The sequence below is a fragment of the Melospiza melodia genome, chromosome 28 (genome assembly GCF_035770615.1).
Source record: "Melospiza melodia melodia isolate bMelMel2 chromosome 28, bMelMel2.pri, whole genome shotgun sequence".
Lineage (NCBI taxonomy): Eukaryota > Metazoa > Chordata > Aves > Passeriformes > Passerellidae > Melospiza > Melospiza melodia.
Window position 1 is genome coordinate 5,221,439 of NC_086221.1, and position 25,121 is coordinate 5,246,559.

The following is a 25,121-nucleotide window of genomic DNA, read 5'->3' on the forward strand; positions in this document are numbered from 1 at the left end:
TGGATGCTGCTCCCCGGGATGGGGATGTGGGATAAACCCAACAGGGTGGGATTTGTCACCCTGCTTCTCCCTGGGATGTGCCAGGATGGGTGGAATGAGCCCAGAAGGGTGGGATCTGTCACCCTGCCCAGCTTTGGATGCTGCTCCCTGGGATGGGGATGTGGGATGTGCCAGGATGGGTGTGGTGGCCACAGCAGGGTGGGATCTGTCACCCTGCTCAGCTTTGGATGCTGCTCCCTGGGATGGGGATGTGGGATAAACCCAACAGGGTGGGATTTGTCACCCTGCTTCTCCCTGGGATGTGCCAGGATGGGTGGGATCTGTCACCCTGCTTCTCCCTGGGATGTGCCAGGATGGGTGGGGTGGGCACAGCAGGGTGGGATTTGTCACCCTGCCCAGCTTTGGATGCTGCTCCCTGGGATGGGGATGTGGGATAAACCCAGCAGGGTGGGATCAGTCACCCTGTCCTGCTCCTGCCTGGGATGGGGATGTGGGATAAACCCAACAGGGTGGGATTTGTCACCCTGCTTCTCCCTGGGATGGGCCAGGGTGGGTGGGGTGGGCACAGCAGGGTGGGATTTGTCATCCTGCCCAGCTTTGGATGCTGCTCCCTGGGAGGGAGATTTAGGATGGGCCCAGAAGGGTGGGATCTCTCACCCTGTCCTTCTGCTCCCTGGGATGGAGATGTGGGAGTGGGATGAGCCCAGGAGGGTGGGATCTGTCACCCTGCCCAGCTTTGGATGCTGCTCCCTTGGATGGAGATGTGGGAGTGAAATGGGGCCAGCAGGGTGGGATTTGTCACCCTGTCCTGCTGCTCCCTGGGATGGAGATGTGGGATAGGTCCAGAAGGGTGGGATCTGTCACCCTGCTGCTCCTGGGATGTGCCAGGATGGGTGGGATGAGCCCAGAAGGGTGGGATCTGTCACCCTGCCCAGCTTTGGATGCTGCTCCCTGGGATGGGGATGTGGGATGGGGATGGGCCCAACAGGGTGAGATTTGTCACCCTGCCCTTCTCTCTGAGATGGGGATGTGGGATGGGAAGGTGGGATAAACCCAGCAGGGTGGGATTTGTCACCCTGTCCTGCTGCTCCCCGGGATTGGGATGTGGGATGGGTCCAGAAGGGTGGGATCTGTCACCCTGCTGCCCCCTGGGATGTGCCAGGATGGGCCCAGCAGGATGGGATCAGTCACCCTGCCCTGCAGCTCCCTGGGATGGGGATGTGGGATGTGCCAGGATGGGTGGGATCTGTCACCCTGCTGCTCCCTGGAATGTGCCAGGATGGGTGGGATGAGTCCAGCTGGGTGGGATCTGTCACCCTGACCCGCTGCTCCCTGGGATGGGGTGGTGGGATAAACCCAAAAGGGTGGGATTTGTCATCCTGCTGCTCCTGGGATGTGCCAGGATGGGCCCAGCAGGGTGGGATTTGTCACCCTGCCCTGCTCCTGCCCGGGATAGGGAGGTAGGATAGGGATGTGGGATGGGGAGATGAGATGGGGATGTGAGATGAGCACAGCAGTGTCGGATCTGTCACCCTGCCCAGCTCTGGATGCTGCTCCCTGGGATGGAGATGTGGGATGTGGGGACAGCAGGGTGGGATCTGTCACCCTGTCACCCAGCTGCTCCTGGGCTGTGGATGTGGGCACAGCCCCTAAACCACTCTGGGGACAGGCAGGGGGGTGGCTGAACCTTCCACAAACACCTCCTGCTCCTGCTCCTGCTCCCACCTCAGCTCCTGGCAATCCCTATGGCTGCTCCACACCTGCCCTGCCTCATCATCAGGGAATTTTGGCTCCTCATCAGCCCCCAGGTCACAGAAAGGAGCAGAACTATTGTCCCCAGCAAAGGGCTGGGCCAGCAGGGCCCTCTCTGTGCCATTCCCGAGGGACAGCGAGGTGGCAGGGATGTGTTCCTCCTCCATCCCCTTCCTCTGGAGCAGGGAAAGGTTGGCAATGCCTTCCCACAGCCACCAGCACCACTCCAGCACGTTTAAAGTGGGAGTCATTCCTGAATAAATAAGAGGATGAAAGATTAAAGCTCTTCTTCTCTTCATCTGACACAGTGATGCAGATAAACCATGAAAACCAAGGCCTTCAAGCGTTTTTTTTTTTTAAAAAAAAAAAAAAAACACAAGAAAAATATAAAACCCCACTGGATTTTCTGGCCAAACTCGCTCGGGGCACTCGGGGCTCATGGGGGAGAAGGTGCAAAGTGCTGGGGCACAGAGGTAGGACACGGAGAGCTCCCAGGGCACGGGGATCCAGCAGCTCTGTGGCTCCAGGGGCTGGGAATTCCCTCTGCTGGGAAGGTTCGGCTCAGCAGCTGCACCTTCACCGCGTCCCTCAAACGCTGGGAGCAGGAGCAGCCCCACCCAACCTGCAGGGACAGAAGGGTTTGGGTCAGAGGCGGTCCTAAAAACAGGGCTGGATTCCCAATTTCTTGAGTTTTATCTTTTAAAACGGATGGATGTCTTTTAAAACAGGGCTGGATTCCCAATTCCCGGGGTTTGCCTTTTAAAACTGATGGATGTCTTTTAAAACAGGGCTGGATTCCCAATTCCTTGGGTTTTGTCTTTTAAAAAATAATCACAGACTGTGGGTTTTGCAGAGGTTTTCGTGCAGAAAAATCTGTATTTAGTTCCCCGTGGCAGTGAGCAGCAGTGAGTGCTGGGGAAAAGGGAAAAGGCTGGAAAAGGGGGGGATGAAATGATGGAGAAATTCTTGTCTAAAACGCCAAGAAAGAGAAATTCTGCTGCTGCCAGCCCACGATGCAAACAGGGGGCAGGTAAAAACCCCATGGAGAGTGAGTGTGGCTGGTGGGTCCCAGGGAGCTCACCCAGAGCATCCAGCACAGCCTGGGCGGGGGGAACAGGGTGAGGAGCAGGGTGAGGAACAGGGATCCTGTGAGGAGCAGAGTGAGGAGCAAAGATCCTCCTGGGAGCAGGGTGAGGAGCTGGGGAGGAGCAGGGTGAGGATGAGGAGCAGGGTGAGGAGTTGGGATCCCATTGGGAGCAGGGTGAGGAGCAGGATGAGGAGCGGGGATCCTGCTGGGAGCAGGGTGAGGAGCAAGGATCCCACGAGGAGCAGAGTGAGGAGCAGGGTGAGGAGCAGGGATGCTGCTGGGAGCAGCAGCCCAGGGTGCTCTCACTCACTCACTCACTCACTCACTCACTCACTCACTCACTCACTCACTCACTCACTCACTCACTCACACTCACCTCTCAATGATGCTGTTGTTGAGCTGCAGATCGCAGGCGACCGACCTCATCTGCTGCAGCAGCTCCTGCATCCTGCAGGGACACAGCCTTTAGGGGCAAATCCAACCCTGTTTCCTGCAGGGGACACAGCCAGCCCCAATTCCTGCATCCTTTAGGGGAAAATCCAACCCTAATTCCTTCAGGGACACAGACAGCCCCAATTCCTGCATCCTTTAGGGGAAAATGCAGCCCCAATTCCTGCAGGGACACAGCCAGCCCTCATTCCTGCATCGTTAGGGGAAAATCCAACCCTAATTCCTTCAGGGACACAGCCAGCCCTAATTCCTGCATCCTGCAGGGGAAAATCCAGTCCCAATTCCTGCGTCCTTTAGGGACAGTTCCAGCCTCAATTCCTGCATCCTTTAGGGGCAAATCCAGCTTTAATTCCTGCATCCTTTAGGGGCAAATCCAGCCCTAATTTCTGCATCCTGCAGGAGTAAATGCAGCTTAATTCCTTCAGGGACACAGCCAGCCCCAATTCCTGCATCCTTTTAGGGGCAGATCCAGCCCCAGTTCCTGCATCCTTTAGGGGCACATCCAGCCCCAATTCCTGCATCCTTTAGGGACAAATCCAGCCCCAATTCCTGCATCCTTTAGGGACAGATCCAGCCCTCACTCCTGCATTCTTTAGGGGCAAATCCAGCCCTAATTTCTGCATCCTGCAGGAGTAAATGCAGCCTTAATTCCTTCAGGGACACAGCCAGCCCTAATTCCTGCATCCTTGTAGGGGCAGATCCAGCCCTAATTCCTGCATCCTTTAGGGGAAAATCCAGCCCCAATTCCTGCATCCTTTAGGGGCACATCCAGCCCTAATTTCTGCAGGGGCAAATCCAGCCCTAATTCCTACAGGGGCAGATCCAGCCCCAGTCCTGCATCCTTCAGGGGCAGATCCAGCCCTCAACCTGCACTGCTCATCCCTGTTTCCCATGGAGCAGCTCCTGCTGAAGGGCTGGGATGCCCCAATAGGACACTGAGCAGGGATCACACCCAGCAGGATCAGACACAGAACCCTCACCCCATTCCCAAGATGAGCAGCAGGAGGTTCTGTCCCCCCCTGAGGAGCTGGGCTGTCCCAGACCCCTGATCCCAATTGTGGGAAATGGATTTGTAGAGAATTCTTAGGGTCTGACAGAAAGCCCACACAGTATGCAAGCTTTGAGATAAGAAATATTGATTTAGCAATGTTATGGAATAAGACAGATATTGTTGAGAGAGAAATGGAGCTAGAAAAATGTTTCAAAAATGGCCTTACAAATAAAACTAAATACTTTGAGAAACAGAATTATGAAAGATGTGTTATAGTGGGACCCATGAGGGGCAGTTTAGATGATTGGTTTTAAGGCATTTGCAGCATGGTGTGACAAAAAGTTAACAAGCTAAGAAATGCTTATGGTGTTGTGTAATCAGGAAATAGCTTCTGATTGTGCTGGTGTGAATTGTAACACCTGCATTGTCTCACCCTTCTCACGAGACTGAAAATGCAATAAAGATTTTAACTCCCAGTTTCCCCATCCCTGAGTCACACAAAAGGTGTTTTCCAACCCAGGACTCACCTCAGAGCCATCTCCTGGCAGGCCTGCTCAGGGGGACAGGGGCAGGCACAGGAAGGGGCCAAATTCCATTGCTCCACCTGGAGAAGCCTGTCCAGAGCCTGTGGAGATGGAAATGGAAATGGAGATGGAGATGAGATGGAGATGGAGATGGAGATGGAAATGGAAATGGAAACAGAGATGGAAATGGAGATGGAGATGAAAATGATGGAGATGGAGATAGATGGAGATGGAGATGATGGGGATGGAGATGGAAATGGAGATGGAGGTGGAGATGAGGATGACATGGAGATGGAGACAGAGACGGAGATGGAAATGGAAATGGAGATGGAGATGGAGATGGAAACAGAGATGGAAATGGAGATGGAGATGAAAATGATGGAGATGGAGATGATGGAGATGACGGGGATGGAGATGGATATGGAGATGGAGGTGGAGATGGAGATAAAAATGGAGCTGAGATGGAGATGGAGGTGGAAATGGAGATGGAGATGAGATGGAGATGGAGATAAAAATGGAGATGGAAATGGAGATGGAGGTGGAGATGGAAATGGAGATGCAGATGGAGATGGAAATGAAAATGGAGATGGAGATGGAAATGGAGATGGAGATGGAAATGGAGATGGAGATGGAAGTGGAGATGGAAAGGAGATGGAGATGGAGATGGAAGTGGAGATGGAAATGGAGATGGAGGTGCAGATGGAGGTGGAGAGTGCTGGCAGTGCCACACCAGGGGCTGTCCATGGGGCTGACCCAGAGCCAAACAGCAGCACCACAGAGTCACACCCAGCACTGCTGCAGGACAATTAAATAAATGAACCCAAGCCCCAGCACACTGCCAGGGAGCTGTGCCCCAGCTCAGCAGCTCTGCTGTGGCAGCTGGAGGTGGAGCAGCATTTTCCTCCCGCTGTAATTGCCATTTATTGGGCACACACCCCCGTGCCAGGCAATCCTTGGCACCAGCACCACCTTTTGCCCAAGGTTTTCCCTGCTCACACAGCAGGACAAAACAACACCTCCAGCCTGGATCACCCATGGAAAGGGGTTCAGGAACCCTGCAGGCTCCCCTGGTGAGCCCAGGTGCTGCTGGGGAGGAGCAGAGGAGCTGCAGCCCTGTTCACCCACGCCCTGCAGGCAGTCCTGGCACTCCATCATCTCCACACCGCAGGCACTGATGTGGTTGCTGAGCCTCTTCAGGTGCTTCTTGATCTCACAAACTTTCCTGGAAAGAGGAGAAAATTATGTCAAAACTCCCAGGCAACACTTGGCATCGATAATTTATTTTATTTTATTTTACTTTATTTTATTTTATTTTATTTTATTTATTTTATTTTATTTTATTTTATTTTATTTTATTTTATTTTATTTATATTTTATTTTATTTTTATATTTTATTTTATTTTAATATCTTATTTATTTTATTTTATATTTTATATTTTATTTTATTATATTTTATATTTTAGATTTATTTTATTTTATTTTTATTATATTTTATATTTTATTTTATACTTTAAGTTTTAGTTTTTCATTTTATTTTATTTATTTTAATATCTTATTTATTTTTTATTTATATTTTATATTTTATATTTTATATTTTAGATTTATTTATTTTATTTTTATTATATTTTATATTTTATTTTATACTTTAAGTTTTAGTTTTTCATTTTATTTTATTTTATTTTATTTAATATCTTATTTATTTTATATTTGATATTTATATTTTATATTTTATATTTTATATTTTATATTATTATATTTTATATTTATTTTATTTTATTTTATTTTATTTTATATTTTATTTTATATTTTATACTTTAAGTTTTTATTTTATTTTATTTTATTTTACATTTTTTTGGCTGTGTTTTAATTGCACGCTGCTTTCTGCAGAGCTGTCTGCATTCAAAATCCTGAGGGGAAGCAAATGAGTCAGGGCTTGCTGTAATTGCAGCTGCAGCAGCCACCATTAGGCCAGGTTATCCAAACAGCACTAAGAGCTAATTAATCAGGGAAAGTTGATTGGAAATGAGGCAGCTCAGACCTGTCAGTTCACCCAGCACAGCCTGGGCCTCTTGTTCCTACCCAAAAAAGGCTCCCCACACCAGCAGGCACTCCAGGAGTTGCAAAAAAAAAAAATAAGAATGTTTGTTTTGGCTTTAAAAAAACAAAGGAAAGAATATTTCAGGTGAATGATCCACTCAAGTCCCCAGAAAAACAACTACCACCCCACAAACCCTGGCAGGAAACAAAGCAGCACAATTACAACTGAAGGAAGGAGAAATTAAAAATATCCAGCTGTGACTCACGTGCTTTCTCCATGAGGAGACGAAAACAGGTACAAAAATACCCCAGGAAAACGTGGGGAAGGATTTTCCTCCCTGGGAGCAGAGGTAAAACCCTTTTTAGAGTTTTTTTTAGAGCTTTTAGTGCTTTAGTGTCCTGCACTGTGTGGATTCTGTGGGGCTCCACATGCAGGAATTGGGGAATCCCAATCAAGAGAGAATTCCCAGAGAAACTGAGGCAGATTTCATCGCCTGGGTGTGATGAGGGGACTGTTCTGGTCCTCAGAATGAAATCTGCCTCTGGGTGAGGGCTGGCAGCAGGAAAACCCTGGGTGGGACAAGCTGGGAATGGGAATGGAGAAGGATGGGAAAAGACTGGGGAAAAAACAGGGAAAAGAAAAAGAACTGGGGAAAAGAAAATGGGAAAAGACACAAGAACCAGAGAAGGATGGAAAAGACTGGGGAAAAAACGGGAAAAACTGGGAAAGAAAAAAAAACTGGGGAAAAGAAAATGGGAAAAGACAAAGAACTGGGAAAAGACAAAGAACGAGAAGGATGGGGAAAAGACTGGGGAAAAAACAGGGGAAAGACAACAGGGAAAAGAAAAGAACTGGGGAAAAGAAAAAAAAAAAAAACTGGAAAAAGAAAAAGAACTAGAGAAGGTACCTCATCCTGCTGCTGTGCAGGGCCAGGGCCTCCTGGTACTGCTGCACACAGTATTCTGGAAAATGGACAGAACCCTCCTGGCCAGGTTCCCCAAATTCAGCCTAAAGCCAGGAATAAGAGAGAAAACAGCATTAATTTCATTAATGTGTGAAAAGGAACATCACAGGAGCCTAAGCTGCCTCCTGGCTGGAGAAAGAAAGGAGCTACAGGGAAAACTAAACCCTGGCTGTGATGGAGAGGGAGGTTTGGGGATACAAAAATACAAAATACAAAGAGATTTTGGTTCTGGAGGTTTAGGGGGTACAAAAAGCACGTGATACAAAAATACGAAATACAAGGAGCATTTTGGTTTGGAGGTTTAGGGTGTTTTGGGGATACAAAAAAGCATTTGATACAAAAATAGAAAATATAAAGAGCATTTCCCAAAATCCCCATTTCCATCTCCTCACTTGATAAAGCAGACAGCACTTGGAAGCACTTGGAAGCCCTGGATGATCAGAAATGAATTACAGAGAAGACAAAATACCCTGGAGAGGGAGTTTTGGGGGTTCTCTCCCCTGTTCCCCCTCCAAGGGCACTCTGAGAAATCTCTGCCTTGGATTTCAAGGCAAATGCTCAAGGGTAGACTGAGCATTGAGACAGAGGAGTCTGTGAGAATTTCACCCTCCTGCTGCACGCTGAAATGGGAATTTTGTTCCTTGCCTGCGCTGAATTCCCCTGGTTTTGGGTGGGAAACCTGAAAGGAGAATTCTGAAACGTACCAAACCCATCAGGCACTTCAAGCAGATGGGGAAGCAGGGACACTTCCCAAATCACCATCTCAGTGCAAAAATTGCCTTTATTTTGGTCTTTTGCTCACACAAACCAAGTCCTGTGTGAGCCCAGCCCGGGATGGGTTTGTGCCTCAACCAGCACAGGGTGTGACCCCAAAACAGCTCCCTGTCCCCACCTCTGCAGAGCTGCTCCATCTCAGAGGGCTTGAACCTTCCTGGAGAGCTCCTGCAAGGAGGAACCACACAGAACCTCCTCCAGGGCTCTCTGACAGCAAAAAGGACAATTTACCCTTTGGGACCCACCCAGAGCCAGCTAAGGGACAGGGGTGGCACTCACTTATCCAGCTTGTGGATCTGCTCCTCGTTGTAGCTCAGCCCTGGGGAGGAAAAACAAGGTCACCACACTATGCTGCTGACAGCCCCAAAAATTGGGCAATTTCACACAGCACGGAGCTGGCTGAAGGGGATTTTCCTTGTGGGTATTTTCAGTTAATTTAAAAAAAAGAATGGAGATAATTTCTCGCAGGCTGAGCCTGGGAATCTCAGAGGAGAGGATCCAAACAATTTTATTCTCTTTCTGTCACCATTGTTTATAGGTATTGTCCTCAGAGTGTGCTATTAATAATTCACCAACAGTGTGAGAGGTTTTCACTTTGACACCAATCAGTCTTAAGTCCACCATGGTTTCTATATTGATAATTCAGCAATAGGTGAGAGGTTTTCACTTTGAGGACCAATCAGGTTTAAAGTCCACCACTGTTTCTATAAGAACTGTAAATTTATAATAATTAAGTGGCTTTTCATACCTTTTGCATCATAGAGACAATGATAATTATTGCCCAGCTGGGGGCTGCTACCACATTTCTGGACACAGAAATAGAAAAGCTCTGCAAGGTTCCATTGAGTCACTGCTGATCCAGCAAACCCAAATCCCCCATTTTCCCTGCACAGGGACAGTGCTAGGGACATTCCTGCCCGGTGTCCCCAGCCCCAGCACTCACTCAGACACGTCCTGGCCTTCTTGAACTGCTTGTGGATCACCTGCATCTTCTCCAGGCAGCATTCCATCTGCTGGATGCTGCAACGGGGCAGGGAGGGGGGCTGAAATCAGCATTTGGGCTGAAATCGGCATTTTGGAGTGAAATCAGCATTTTGGAGTCAGGTTTAACCCTTTGGGGTGGGATGTGAAGCTGCTGCCGGTCTGTGAGCAGGGACATCACCCCTGTGTGTGTGCGTGGCTACCCCTGCCAGGGGCACTGCTCCATCCTGTGGGGCTCTGCTGGCAAGGAGGAAAGTTGGGACAAGAAAGTCTCACAGATATGTGTGTGCTTAGCAGAAAGATTTTTAAATGTTGAGTCTGATGAAAGAATAGAGATGGGAAGCAAGTTTTGATATAGAAGGAAAGAATTAATGAGCCAGTCTTACTGGATAACAGAGAAGGAAAGGAAAGGAAAGGAAAGGAAAGGAAAGGAAAGGAAAGGAAGGAAAGGAAAGGAAAGGAAAGGAAAGGAAAGGAGGAAAGGAAAGAAAGGAAAGGAAAGGAAAGGAAAGAAAGGAAAGGAAAGGAAAGGAAAGGAAAGGAAAGGAAAGGAAAGGAAAGGAAAGGAAAGGAAAGGAAAGGAAAGGAAAGGAAAGGAAAGGAAAGGAAAGGAAAGGAAAGGAAAGGAAAGGAAAGGAAAGGAAAGGAAAGGAAAGGAAAGGAAGGGAAAGGAAGGGAAAGGAAGGGAAAGGAAAGGGAAAGGGAAAGGGAAAGGGAAAGGGAAAGGGAAAGGAAAGGAAAAGGGAAAGGGAAAGGGAAAGGAAAGGAAAGGTGTGTTGGTTAGAAGGGTTTTTTATGGCTTAGAGCAAAGGATAAACCCACCCCAAGCAAGAAGATGTTTTTACCAAGCACAATGATAGCACAGGCAAACAAGTCAGCAAAGTTGCAAGTAGAAAAAAGGTCTCAGAATTTTCCACTGCAAGAAAACTGAGAAACAACTTCCAGCTTAAACTGTAATGTACTAACTTTGAGTGACTGGAGAACAGTAACATGAATATGGTAATTACAGTATTTATGATGGGCTATAGATAAAAGTTAAGGCATAGATTGGTTCTACTGTATTGAGATGCTCAGCAAAGAAAAGTATAAAATGCATTGTAACCAAAAGAAAAGTATAGAATGCATTGTAACCAAAACCAAGGGGTCTCCAGGCCTGCCTGCAGCTGGAGCTGACAGCTGTAGGCACAGCTCTGTCACCCATGACCGTGGACTGCTTTAATGTCCTGGATACAATAAACTGCATTTTGGAGAGCCCCTGGAGTCCCACATCTCTCATTCAGGCTCTTACAGGGCTCCACATCCAGGAAAAATCCCATTTCCAAGAGAGAATTCCCACAGAAACCAAGGCAGATTTCCTTGCCTGGGTGTGATGAGGGGACTGCAGGACACAGTTCCTGTCCTCAGAGTGAAACCTGCCTCTGGGTGAGGGCTGGCAGCAGGGAAAGCCCTGGTGGGACAAGCTGGGGATGGGAATGGGAGAAGGATGGGGAAAGACGGGAAAAAAAAAAAAAAAAAAAAAAAAAAAAAAAAAAGGGAAAAAAACAGGGGAAAGAAAAAGAACTGGGGAAAGAAAAAAAACTGGGGAAAGAAAAAAAAAAACAAAACTGTGATAGGGCAGGGAAAAGGGGAAAAGGCAGGGAGAACACAGGGACAGGGCAGACCCTGCCCTCAGCTCCTGCAGAAGTTCTGAGCATCCAAACCAAACTTCCAGCCTAAAAACCCCCTCCACTTGTAAATCCAGCCTGGTGGGCACAGCCAGGCGGCACCAGGGATTGCCCCACACACCTCTTGTCCTCGAGCACTTGCTGCCTGTCCTTCACCAGCTCGGCCAGGATCCCATCCAGGGCGCCCTGGAAGTCGAAGATGCTGTGGGAGCACTGGGAGAGCTCCTCGTCCACCTGCAGAGGGGGGGACACAGGTTGGGACCAGCTGCTCTGAGAGCCCTGGGGGCTCCTGGGGCTGGGGATGCTGCTCACCCTCTGCAGCCTTGTCCTCACCACGTCCAGCCCAGCTGGGGCCCTGCTGCCTGCAGGAACGGCCTCGTACCTGGGGGAGGCAGAAAACGGAGATTCCTGAAGGAGGATTATTGTTGTTAAATAACTGGCAAAGGAATCCACCTCGTGCTGGGGTCCTGCGGGGCTGCAAAGGGATTTCCTTGGGTAGCAACCCAGATTTCACTGTTGGAACTCAGTGCATCCCTCTGGGTGTCCAGAGCTGCCCAGGACCCCACTGCGGGGCTCGGAGACCCTGGAATGCTGCCCAGAGCACCTGGGGATTTGATTATGACCCCTGGAGCAAATTACCAGCTTTGTATGAGGACCTGAAAGTCACAGAGGTTTGAATGGTACAATAATAAAATTATCACAGGGAGAAAATGTAGATTTCAGGATTTTTGGTATGGGGGTTATGGGGACAAGATGGAGGAACTTGGGTGTGTCCAGCCTTTCTCCTTCTTCTTCTTCTTGTTCTCCATTTTCTGCAGTGCTGTTGGCACTTTGGGATTGGTTTGGAGTAGAAGCTCACTGTCTAACACAGGTTATAGGTATTGGGAATCAAGTGTAAATACGTTATATTTAGAATAGAAACTCACTGTCTAACATAGCTGATGGGTATTGGAAAGTAATTACAAATATGTTATATTTACAATAGAAGCTCACTGTCTAACATGGGTGATAGGTATTGGGAACTAAGTGTAAATATGTAATACACAGTTTGTAGTATAAAAAGTGAAAATGTGGATTTTTGGTATGGGGGTTATGGGGACAAGATTGAGGAACCTGGACATGTCCAGCCTTTCTTCTTCTTCCTCTTGTTCTCCATTCCCTGCAGTGATGGTGGCACTTTGGGATTGGTTAAGAGTAGAAGCTCACTGTCTAACACAGGTGATGGCTATTGGGAATTAAGTGTAAATATGTTATAGGTAGTTTGTAGTATAAAAGGACAACACAGAATGCCTGTGGCTGCCCTGCTGAGCAGCTCTCGGCTGGGCAGAAAGAAAATTTTATAGATAAGAATTAATAAACAACCTCAAGACCGAAAAGTGAAGAGTCCAGACTCGTTCTTCAGTTAAACAGAGACATCCTGCACATCTTGGGGCAGCAATTATCAACAGCAACCCGAGAAGCCACGAGATGCAAAGTGCTGATCTGGTAAAAACTGGCCCTGTTGAGTCCAATTTGTTCCAAAATTGTTGGTTTTACACCCACTGGCTGCAGGCCAGCTGGGAGGGTGTCTGTGTGCCAGGCTGAGCGTGGCACAGGGGCTAAGTCAGCAGAAATGTTCCTGCTGCAGAACTGGCAGGGCTGGAAGAGCCAGAGCACCCAGCTGCAGCTCTGCTGCTCTTGGCACTCCAGCCCTGAGGGCTGCACTCAATGGGGACCACGTGTCCCTATTTATTTATTTTTTTTTTCCAGATGAAATGGAAATTAAGAGACTTTGCTAAATGGAATGAAAGAACAGCAACCCAGAGGCAAAGAATTTTCCACTACAACAAAAAAGCAGCAGAAAAGTAAAATATCCGTGGGTTGTTTGAGATAAAATGGGTTCAGCTGGGCCCAGGGCAGCTGGGTGGGAAAGGGGGGTGTGGGGAAGGCTGAGGGCAGCCCAGGGTTTCTCCATAAAAATTCAGTGGAGACTCTTGGAAGGAAATGGGATCTGTCCCCATGGCTGGTGGGATGCTGGATCCCTGGGAATGCAGGGACACAGGGTGTCACGTTGGGTTCTGACTCTGTGTTTTTCTAGTTTACTGCATTGTTTATTTTATCCTTTTGTTTTCTTCCCTATTAAAGTGTCGCAGACACCTTTTATGGAAAATCCTTTCCTTAGGATTTTTCCTCCTGAGAAGCTGAGAGGCCTCAGGAACAAAATGTAAACAATGATTATCTGCTGCTGTGGAATGCAACAGGTGGGTCTGTGATTGGATCATGTGGTTGTTTCTAATTAATGGCCAATCACAGTCACAAACCTTTGTTATCATTCTTTAATTAATGGCCAATCACAGTCACAAACCTTTGTTATCATTCTTTTTCTATTCTTAGCTAGCCTTCTGATGAAATCCTTTCTTCTATTCTTTTAGATAATTTTAATATAATATATATCATAAAATAATAAATCAGCCTTCTGAAACATGGAGTCAGATCCTCATCTCTTCCCTCATCCTCGGACCCCTGTGAACACCGTCACATTAAGGAAATGTTATTTCCTACTCCCATATTTTTTGCCTGACAGCCCCTTAATTTAAAATTTACAGCAATTCAGAGGGTGGGGAGGGTTTACATTTTCCATTCCAGGGGAGGCTCCTGCCTTCCTTAGCAGACTCCTGCCTTTCCAAACCAAGCCAGCCCCATATCTCCCCAGCACAGCCCAGCTCACTTACAGCTCGTGCGTCTTCCCCATGGTGAGCTGCAGGCACGTGAGCACGGAGTGAGCTCCCCTCCTCTGCTCCAAAATCCTGCAGCACTCTGTCCTCAGGTTCCCACTGCCAAGAGAGAAAGCAGCCCCTCCAACACGTGCATCCTGGAATCACAGACCCATCCCGGGGTGGGGATGGAGCTCATGGCTTCTCTCAGGCTGCTCTGAGGCACTGGGGTGGCTGGGTGAACCTAAAATTGGGTGTGGCTGCTGCTTTGAGGGTCTCTCACTCTCTGTTCTGCCCCAAAAGGGGTGGGTAGGGCAGTGAAATTTATCATGGAATGGTTTGGGTTGGAAGGGACATTAAAGCTTAAAATTCCAAATCCCTGCCATGGGGAGGAACGCTTCCAATAGATGCACACAGTGACAATAATAATAATAATAATAATAATAATAATAATAATAATAATAATAATAATAATAATAATAATAATAATAATAATAATAATAATAATAATAATTCAAAGGAAGAGAGGAGAGGAGAGGAGAGGAAAAAGGAAAGGAAAGGAAAGGAAAGGAAAGAGGAAAGGAAAAAGGAAAGGAAAAAGGAAAGGAAAAAGGAAAGGAAAGGAAAGGGAAAAAGGATGAAAGGAAGAAAGGAAGAAAGGAAAGAAAGAATAATTCTGCTTTTTTTCCTCAGCCTCTCCTAAACTGAAAAAGTCACCCAAAAGGAACAAAAGAGGACAGGAGCATCCTCCCAACGCCAGCCCCATGGTGCCCCTCCTGCCCTGCTCCCTCCAGGTCCCCCAGGACCCCACCCCACCATCCCCACTGGTCTGCACTGGCAGGAACAGGCTGGAACCCCTTACCCCAGCGAACCCCGAGCCCTGGCAGGCTGTGTGCCCCCTGTGCCCTGCCCAGCCGTGGCTCTGGCACTCACATCACCCAGCGCAGGCCCCTGGCCAGCAGCTCCCGGCCCCTCTGCAGCGCCTGCCCCACGCGCAGGGTCTGGTGAGCAGCACCCACGGCACTCTGCAAGGCAAAGGGCACTGCCAGGGCCTGTGCCAGGCACGGGGCGCCGCCAGCACGCTGCCCTGGCACACACACCCACCTTGGCTGCACTGCAGTCGGCCACCACGTCCACCCTGGGCACGAACTTGGGGAACTCCAGCGCCGCTGCGAAGACAGGGCAGGGTTGGGGTGTTTGTCACCAGCTGGGGGCTGTGGGCAGCTCCCACCCACCAGATAAACCCTGGGGACACTCAGGATTTCTGCCTCAGTGCTGGAGGCTCAGTGAAGCCCTCCAAGATATTTTGGGAGCATGGATGGAGGCAGGAATTCCCAAAGCTCAGCGTGGTGTGTGGACATGGAGCAGCAGCGCATGGCAGGAGAAAACTGACCCTGAAATCCCCTAATCCTGCTGCAGGGACCAGAAACAGGACTGGGAATTGGCATCAGGAGTGGGAATTGGCACTGGGAACTGGCATCAGGACTGGGAATTGGCACTGGGAACTGGCATCAGGATTGGGAATTGGCAGTGGGAACTGGCATCAGGACTGGGAATCGGCACTGGGAACTGGCATCAGGATTGGGAACTGGCATCAGGATTGGGAATTGGCAGTGGGAACTGGCATCAGGACTGGGAACTGGCATCAGGATTGGGAATTGGCATCAGGATTGGGAACTGGCATCAGGATTGGGAATTGGCACTGGGAACCAGTACTCCTGCTGCTGGAACTGGGGTCACTGCTGGGAATGGGGACTGGCACAAGCTGGCAGTGGGAAAAGCAACCAGTCTGGGGAACTGGGAACCCCAGTGGGAACTGGGATCCAGGTCAAAGGAGCTGGGATCATGCAGGAAATGGGAAATCTCTCAGGGTAATAACTGGAACAAATCCCCCTTCCATCAGCCACTCTCTCTCCTGCTGTGGCCCATCTCCCTCCAGCCACACTCACGGTCTCGGTACCGGACCCCCACCACGTCCTCGGGCTGCTCTGAGGTGCTCAGCAGAGTCAGGGGGCTGCTCTCTGTGGTTTTGCAGAAATGATGAGCCTGTAGGTTGGGATCCAGCTCGTACAGGTGTCCTTCGAAAAAGTATTCTTGATGGTGAGGGGCTATGTTTGTCTGTTTGAAGACGGCGTCTAAAAACTTGGTGGTACTGAAACGGAGAAAGAAGGGAAAGGATGGGGATAAGCAATGAGGTGAGCACACAGATTTTCGTCCCTTTAGCAGCCTGCTGCCCTCAAAACACCAGATGTTGATATTTTTTCTTACCAAAATATCAGACAAGGTCAGCAGAGCCCAATGGGGCTCTCAGTGTGCCCAGAGCTGTTAGTACACTCCCAGCAAAGGCTGATTTGAGCCTGCTGTGTTTTAACCTGGCCTGGGAGCAGTGCAAAGGGCATGGGGGTGCCCCCAGGTTCCCCTGTTGAGGTGTGGGGAACTCACAGCTCCATCCCCAAATCCCAAAGGAGTCTCTATCCCAGCCTTACGTGTTGTAGGAGTGGATGTAGATGCGGTGGGAGGACGCCTGCTGCAGGGAGAACACGTCCACCACCATCCTGTGCAAAATGTCGTTGGTCCCTGCAAAAAACTGGTCGAACCCCCAGCATTTCTCCTGATCCACCTCCAGGATGTTGGCCAGGATGGGGATCAGCTGGTCCTTCAGCCCCCTGCAGCAGCAAGGGAAGGTTTGTATTTGGGTTGCCCCCAGAAGAAGGAAGGAATGATGGATCTGACTCCATGAATGACGAATGAATGATGAATCTGTCCTCAGAAGTCTAATTGATTATTTTATAATACTATACTATATTATAGAATGCTAAACTAAACTGTACTAAAGAATACAGAAAGGATACAGACAGAAGGCTAAAAAGCTAATAATAAAATAATGAAAAGATAATAATGAAATAATGAAAAGATAATAAAGAAATAATGAAAAGATAATAATGAAAATTCGTGACTCTTTCCAGAGTACTGGCACAGCTTGGCCCTAATTGGCCAAAGGGTTAAAATAATTCACATGAAACCAATGAAACAATCACCTGTGGATAAACAATCTCCAAACACATTCCACATGAGCAAAACACAGGAGAAGCAAATCAGATTATTATTGTTTTCCTTTTTCTCTGAGGCTTCTCAGCTTCCCAGGAGAAAAATCCTGTGCGAAGGGATTTTTCCAGAAAATATGAATGCCACAGGGAAGAAGAGAAGTTTGATGGGCTGGTGTAACCCCCGAGTCACAAACACTGTTTGCACCCTTGGAAAGCAGAGATGTGCTCTGAAAGCCGTGACAGCTGAAAATGAAAAGTTCAAGCGCCCTGTTAACCCCTCCTGTGCTGGCTGGGGACACTCACGTGGAGAGGCGGCAGGTGATGGGCAGCTCGTAGCTCCACTCGATGCTCCCGTTCTCCTGCCTCTGGATGCCTGCAATGGCCCCAGGAGGCTTCTCCGTGGTGATTCTGTACCTGTGGGAAGGGAATTGTTGGCTGCTGACTCGAGCCAAGCGAGCTCTGTTTGGGCACTGAGTCCCTCAGGTGGAGGGAAAGGGCAGAGCGTGGATGTGCTGGGAAAAACACTGAGGGGAAAAAAAGTGCCCAGAGGGAAAATACTGCAAGGAACAGTCAGAACCTTCCAGGTGAGCATTAACCCTGCCTCCCCTTAGCCAAAAAATCATGGAAATCCGTTTTACAGAATCCTAGAATTATCTGGTGGTGGTGTTTGAGGGTCCCCAAGATGAGGGAAGAGATGAGAATCTTGACCCGATGTTTCAGAAGGCTGATTTATTACTTTATGATATATATTATACTAAAAGAAAATTATATACTAAAAAGAAAATGTAATATATAAAATATATTTAAAAATATATAACATATATAGTACATAGTACATAATATATAGTATAATATATAATATATAATGTTAATAATATATATTATATATAATATAGATAATCTATTATATATATAAAATATATATAATATATAAGATATAATATAGATAATATATATAACATATATAATATAAAATATATATAAAAAGAAAATATACTCAAAGAAAACGATATACTAAAACTATACTAAAGAAAGAGAAAGGAGACATCAGAATGCATAATAAAATCTTCTGACTGACCAGAGAGTCTGACACAGCTGGACTGTGATTGGCCATTAATTAAAAACAATCCACATGAGACCAATCAAAGATGCACCTTTGGTCAGTAAACCATCTCCAGACTGCATTCCAAGCAATCAGATAATTGTTGTTTACATTTCTTTTCTGAGGCTTCTCAGGAGAAAAATCAGAGTGCAAGGATTTTTCAGAAAATATGGCTGTGACAGGAAGGGACCTTAAAGACCACCTGGTTCCAATGCCCTGCTATGGGCAGGGATGCTGGTGCCCCACACAAGAATCCCATTTGGAGGGAAAACGTAGCAAATGGAACACGGATTCTTGCCCACGCTCCCCACAGGCCCCTTGGCTTTGAGGCCAGGTGTGGTTAAAGCACAGTGAGCCCCCCCAGCCCAGCCCCAGCTCCCAGCACACCTGGGCACGGTACCCACATGATCTCCTTGTTCCTGCGGGGTCCCCCGAAGGGCACGAAGGGCAGGCAGCCGGTGGCAGCGTGGTAGAAGGTGACACCAATGCTCCAGAGGTCCACGGTGACACCGAAGGCCTTCTGCTGCGGCTTGCGCAGCACGGCCCGCTCGTACACGTCGGGGTGCTGGGGGGCACAGAGACAGGGGCCTGAATGGAAAACAGCACCTGGAAAACTGATCTGGGTCCTGAATGGAAAACAGCACCTGGGACACAGCTCTGGGTCCTCCCAAAAACCTCTAAGGGAGCTCTGGATCCACCCCAAAAACCAGCACCTGGAACACAGTTGCGGATCTTCCCAAAAAAACCATCACCTGTAACAGAGCTCTGGGTTCTCTCAAAAACTTCTAAAAGAGCTCTGGATCCACCCCAAAAACCATCACCTCTAACACAGCTCTGGGTCCTCCCTAAAAAACATCACCTGGAATAGAGCTCTAGGTCCTCTCCAAAACCATCGCACGGAACACAGCTCTGAGTCCTCCCCAAAAAACCATCACCTCAAACAGAGCTTTGGGTCTTCCCCAAAAACTATCACTTATAACAAAGCTCTAGGTCCTCTCCAAAAAAAAAAAAAAAAATATCACTTCTAACAGAGCTCTGTGTCCTCTGCAAAAAATCATCACTTGGAACACAGCTCTGGGTCCTCCCCCAAAATCATCATCTCTAACAGAGCTCTTGGTCTTCCCAAAAATCATCACCTGGATCAGAGCTCTGACTCTTCCCCAAAAAACCATCACTTCTAACAGAGCTTTGGGTCTTCCCCAAAAACCATTACCTATAACAGAGCTCTGGGTCTTCCCCAAAAACCATCACCTGGAACACAGTTCTGGGTCCTCCCAAAAACTTCTGACACAGCTCTGGGTTGTCCCCAAAAAACATTACCTGGAACACAGTTCTGGGTCTTCCCAAAAAATCCCATCACCTCTAACAGAGCTCTGGGTCCTGACCAAAAACTTCTAACAGAGTTCTGGGTCTTCCCAAAAATCATCACCTGAAACACAGCTCTGGGTCCTCCCTCCAAAAAAATAATCTCTAACAGAGCTCTGGGTCCTCTGCAAAAAAATATCACCTGGGACACAGCTCTGGGTCCTCCCAAAAATGTCTAACAGAGCTCTGGGTCCTCCCCAAAACCATCACCTGGGACACAGCTCTGGGTCCTTCCCCCCCAAAAAAATCACCTCTAACAGAGCTCAAGGTCCTGCCCAAAAACCAGCACATGTAACAGACCTCTGGGTCTTTCAAAAAAAAACCCATCACCTTCAACAGAGCTTTGGGTCTTCCCAAAAACCATCACACAGAACACAGCTCTGAGTCCTCCCCAAAAAACCATCACCTCTAACAGAGCTCTGAGTCCTGCCCAAAAGTCACCACCTGTAACAGAGCTCTGGGTCCTCTCAAAAATGATCACCTGGAACACAGCTTTGGATCCTCCCAAAAACCATCACCTGCAACCCTGCCACAAAGCACCGAGCCCTCCCCTTCCCAAACCACAGATCAGCTCTGCAAGTGACCGAGCTGCAGGACAGAGGGACGGGGCCCAGCCTCCCCCAGGACTCCCAAGGCCTGGCACCTGCCCTGCTCACCAGGTACTCCTCTGTGCCATAGACAGACACAAACTTCTCATCATCCTCCAGCTCCCGGGCGGCCCCAAAGTCCGTCAGTTTGTAGATGCTCTGCCCGTCGTCCCCCACCAGCCTCATGATGTTGCCGGGTTTGATGTCCCTGTGCACCACGCCGTTCTCACGGAGGTGGTTCATCCCTGCCACTGGCACAAGGGAGAGGCAGAAATTCCTCTGTGGGGTTTGGGCTATGGGGCTGCAGAGGGGCCAGTTTGAGTTTAAAATGAGAAAAGGGCTGGAGAGGGGGTGAATGCCGTGGTGGTTGTGGAACTCAGTGCATCGCTCTGGGGGTCCAGAGTTGCCAAACGACCCCAGCGACGGGCTCAGAGACCCTCACAAAATACCTAATACCTCACAAAATTTTCTGCCAATTACCATGCCTTCTGGTACTTTGTTGAGACAGGACTTATCTGCTCCTGTATCAACCAAAAATTCAAATTCTTCACGTAGGGGTCCCACCTCAAAGTTTACCAAGGGCTCCTCTAGATGTTGCATTGGGTCCCTTAAAGTGTAAAGCCCTTGACACCCCTAATTGTCACCTCTAAGAATCTTCTCTAAGGCTTCTTGTTCCCTGGCTATTGCCTCATTGAGACTGAGCCTTTTACAAACCCTCCTAACATGTCCAGTTTCTCCACAATAATCCCAGAGCACCTGTGGATTTGATTATGACCCGTGGAGCAAATTACCAGCTTTGTATGAGGACCTGAAAACCACAGAAGTTTAAACAGTATAATAATAAAATGATCACAAGGTGGAAAGGTAGATTTTAGGATTTTTGGTGTGGGGGTTTTGGGGACAAGATGGAGGAACTTGGGCGTGTCCAGCCTTTCTTCTTCTTCTTCTTGTTCTCCATTTTCTGCAGTGATGTTGGCACTTTGGGATTGGTTTAGGGTAGAAGTGCACTGTCTAACATAGGTGATGGGTATTGGAAAGTTATTGTAAATATGTTACATTTAGAACAGAAGCTCACTGTTTAACATAGCTGATGGGTATTGGAAGGTAATTATAAATGTGTTGTATTTACAATAGAAGCTCACTGTCTAACACAGGTGATGGGTATTGGGAATTAAGTGTAAATATGTTATATGTAGTTTGGAGTATAAAAGGACAACACAGAGTGCCTGTGGCTGCTTTGCTGAGCAGATCTCGATTGGGCAGAAAGAAAATTTTATAGATAAGAATTAATAAACAACCTCAAGACTGAAAACTGAAGAGCTCTGACTCGTTCTTCAGACGCACGGGCTGAAACAGAGACAGAAACAGAGACACCCTGCACATCTCGGGGCAGCAATTAACAACCAAACTCTGAGAGGTGGCTGCACTTAGATGGGGATTGTGATGGTTTTCAAAGGGGTTCTTGGATGAGGGAAGAGATGAGGATCTGACTCCATGTTTCAGAAGGTTTGATTTATTATTTTTGTGATATATATTACACTAAAACTATACTAAAAGAATAGAAGAAAAGGTTTCATCACAAGGCTAGCTAAACTAAGAATAGAATCAGAAAGAAGGATAACAAAGGTTTGTGGCTCAGGCTTTGTGTCCAAGCCAGCTGACTGTGATCGGCCATTAATTAAAAACAACCCCATGAGACCAATCCCAGATGCACCTGTTGCATTCCACAGCAGCAGATAATCATTGTTTACATTTTGTTCCTGAGGCGCCTCAGCTTCTCAGGAGAAAAAATCCTAAGGAAAGGATTTTTCATAAGAGATGTCTGTGACAGGGAATCAGTGTGACTGAGGGGATGGAGAGGATGAGGATGGCAGGGCACAGCTCCTTGTCACAGCAGCTTCCCAGAGCAAGGAGAAACCCTCAAGACAGAGCTCAACCCCACCCTGTTCAGGGGTGCAGTTCCTCACCCCTCACTCCATTGCCCGGGGCTGCAGGGTCTCAGTCCCTGCTCACCCACACTCACCCACACACTGCAGCACGATGAGGAACTCGGACTCAGCCAGGCCAAAGGCATTGGCTGGGTCTTCCAGCACGTTCAGCAGGCTGCCGCTGGAGCAATATTCCATCACCAGCACCTTCTGCTTGCTGCTGCCCTGCGGGGGGACACGGGCAGGGCTCAGCCAGCCCCAGGTCCCTCCCTTGGCTGGGGAGCCCCAGGGCTTATCAGAGGGGTTCTCACTCACCGTCTCCTCCACGGCGAATAATTTGACGATGTTTTTGTGGTTCAGCTTCCGCAGCATCTCGAACTCCCTCATCTGCACCTCCTGGGGCCGCAGGTAGCTGGCACTGTTAAACACCTTCACGGCCACCAGCTCTCCCGATTTCTGAGGAAAAAAGAGCAAAAACAGGGAATGAAAACACCAGGTGATGCCATCCACGTGCAAAGCAGCTCCTCCAGGAGCTCTGTCCCGGCCCCCACCGGGGATGTAAGCGATGAAATGATGAAATGATGAAACGATGCCTGGGCACCGCTCGGCTGCACAAACAAACCGCTGTTATTCACCTCCCTGCCCTTCCTGTCCCGGCACCCACGTGCTGAGTGAGTGTCGCTCTGTTTATCCGGCCCCACAAAAAGTTCCCATCTGCAGCTCCCCGAGGGATGGGGATGTTCCCAGCCCGCTCCCGCAGTTTGCTCAATAAACTTCAAAGGTGCTGAGGAGGAGGAGAGCCCGCTCCAAGCCCGACAAGTGTTTGCATGAAGTATGCAAATGGCCAAGGATGGGGTTTTCAAAACCCCTGGGCATTCCCCGGGAAGCAGCAGCAGCAGCTCCTTCTTCCCCCTGCGCCAAAAGGGGCGCCCCAAAATCCGCCCCCGACCCGCAGAGCAGGGCTAGGAGCCCCGTGGAAAATGAAAATAAAACGCAGAGCAGCGCCTCTCAGTCTAGAGGTACGGTCTGATTTCTGGAGGTTTTGTTTTGCTCCAAGGTCGCCCCAACCGAAAAACCCAGACCAGCAGCTTATGTGTCAGCGAGGCCGGTGGGTGAGTGTGTGCATTAAGGAAGTTCCACAGGGTCTTCTCGTCTGATGGGTTTATCCCTGCTTTTGTACAGGGAGATCAAATAAAATAAAATGCAAACAGCGCCTGAGGTGCTCCAGAGGTGGAAGGATATCCCGGGAGGGCGAGCAAGGCTCGGGCAGGGATGGGGGCACCGGGCAGGGATGGGGGCACCGGAGCTCGGATGGGGGCACCGGGGCTCTGCACTTTGGGGTTCCTGCCCCCCCCAGCTGCCCCCCTCACCTTGTTGCGAGCTTTGTAGACAGAGGCCGTGGCCCCCTGGCCCAGGAGGTCCTCGGTGCTCCACAGGTAGTTGGGGGTGCTCTGCATGTCCGGGGAGGTTTATCCCACCGAGCCCCTCCGGGAATCGCGGCAGATGCAGGGTGGGATGCAGGGTGGGATGCAGGATGCGGGGCCGAGGCTGGGCATGGACGAGCCCCAGCGCTGCCAGGAGCCCCGGGAGCCGGGTAGAGCCCGGCAGCAGAACCCGGCAGATGCCGGAGCTCGGAGCGGAGCAGCGCGGGGCCAGAGGCGCCTCCCCGGCCGGGAACTGAAAGCCGCGGATTGCAAAACCCGCCCGGCGAGCGCGGCCACGCTGCGGGAGGAAACGCCTCAGCTTCCTGCTCGAGAGAAACTCCCCAGCCGGGCTGCCGTGCCCGGGCACACCGGGCTGCAATCCCCGGGCACGCCGAGCTGCAATCCCCGGGCACCTGGGCTGCCATTCCCCGGAGCACCCGGGCCACCATTCCCAGCACCCGGGCTGCCATCCCCGGGTACACCGGGCTGCCATCCCCCGGAGCATCCGGCAGCAATTCCCGGGCACACCGGGCACCAATCTCTCGGCATACTGGGCTGCCATACCCAGGAGCACCCGGGCTGCCATCCCCGGGAACGCCGGGCAGTCATCCCCCGGGACCCGGGCAGCCATGCCCGTGCACACCGGGCAGCAATGCCCCGGAGCACCCGGGCTGCCATCCCCCGGCATCAGGGCATCCATCCCCCGGAGAACCGGGGCTGCCATCCTTCGGCACCCGGACTGCCATCCCCTGGAGCATCTGGGCAGCAATCCCCCGGCACCCGGGCAGCCATCCCCGGGCTGCTCCGGGACAGCTCCGGTCGTGGCTCCAGCTGCCATCGGCGCTGCTGGGTGGGGATTTGGGCAGCAGAGCCGGATCAGGATCCGTGCCCAGCGTCGGTGTCCAGCCCTTGTTATCTGTGCCAGCACAGGGTCAGTGCTCGGGCACTGGCATGGACACAGCATTGCCTGGCAAGGCTGGCACGGCTGGGGCTGCCTGTCGGGGATGTGGGACGGGGTGGGATGTGGGATGCAGGTGACATACAGGATGCAGAGCAGGATATGGGATGTAGGGCTGGGTGGGATGCAGGATGTGGGATGCAAGATGGGATGCAGGACACAGAGGAGGGTTCAAGGTGAAGTGTAGGACAGGGTGGGATGTGGGATGCAGGATGTGGGATGCAGGATACAGGTGACATGCTGTGTGCAGAGCAGGATGTGGGATCAGGATGGGATGTAGGACAGGGTGGGATGCAGGATGCAGGGTGGAATATGTAATCTGGACCAGGGTGGGATGCAGGATGTGGGGTGCAGGGTGGGATGCAGGGCAGCGTGTGGGATTCAGGGCACTCTGCTGCCTGCACAGGGCAGAGCTGGGCTGCTCCTGTCCCTGCTCACTCTGTTTTCACTGTGGCCAGCTCAGCATCAGGGTCTCACTGTCAGGAATTATCCCAGGCTGGCGTGGATGTCTCTAAAGGCTCCATCCTCACCAACAAAGCCTCCAAAAGTCTGAGAGTTCATCAGCGTGTGGGGCATCCAAATATCAACACTGCTTCACCAGCCTGCACACAAACCCCAGCCCTAATTAATTCCTTAATTCCTGCTGAGCTTCATTTCCCCATGGAGGGGTGAGAGCCTGGAGCAGCCTCCAGAGAGGGCAGAGGGCACAGCCTGGCCTGGCCCTGAGGTGATCCAGGGATGCTGGGAAGGGGTGGCAGAGTCTCGGTTTAACCACACGAAACCCGAAATCGC

The 25,121-nt window shown here is 49.8% G+C and overlaps 1 protein-coding gene across 1 annotated transcript; it reads right to left on the minus strand.

Annotated features, from left to right (window-relative positions):
- Window positions 1–1,979: 1,979 nt before the first annotated feature.
- Window positions 1,980–23,564, minus strand: IKBKE (inhibitor of nuclear factor kappa B kinase subunit epsilon). The gene is given in 21 exon segments (XM_063178044.1): window positions 1,980–2,374; window positions 3,216–3,287; window positions 4,808–4,905; window positions 5,930–6,026; window positions 7,750–7,801; window positions 7,804–7,850; window positions 8,860–8,899; window positions 9,524–9,600; window positions 11,347–11,459; window positions 11,538–11,607; window positions 13,937–14,038; window positions 14,852–14,943; window positions 15,023–15,087; window positions 15,868–16,070; window positions 16,405–16,584; window positions 17,269–17,379; window positions 18,472–18,632; window positions 20,089–20,270; window positions 22,043–22,172; window positions 22,263–22,403; window positions 23,318–23,564. Coding segments are annotated over 21 exon segments (2,154 nt in total). The 5' UTR covers window positions 23,405–23,564; the 3' UTR covers window positions 1,980–2,340.
- Window positions 23,565–25,121: the final 1,557 nt, after the last annotated feature.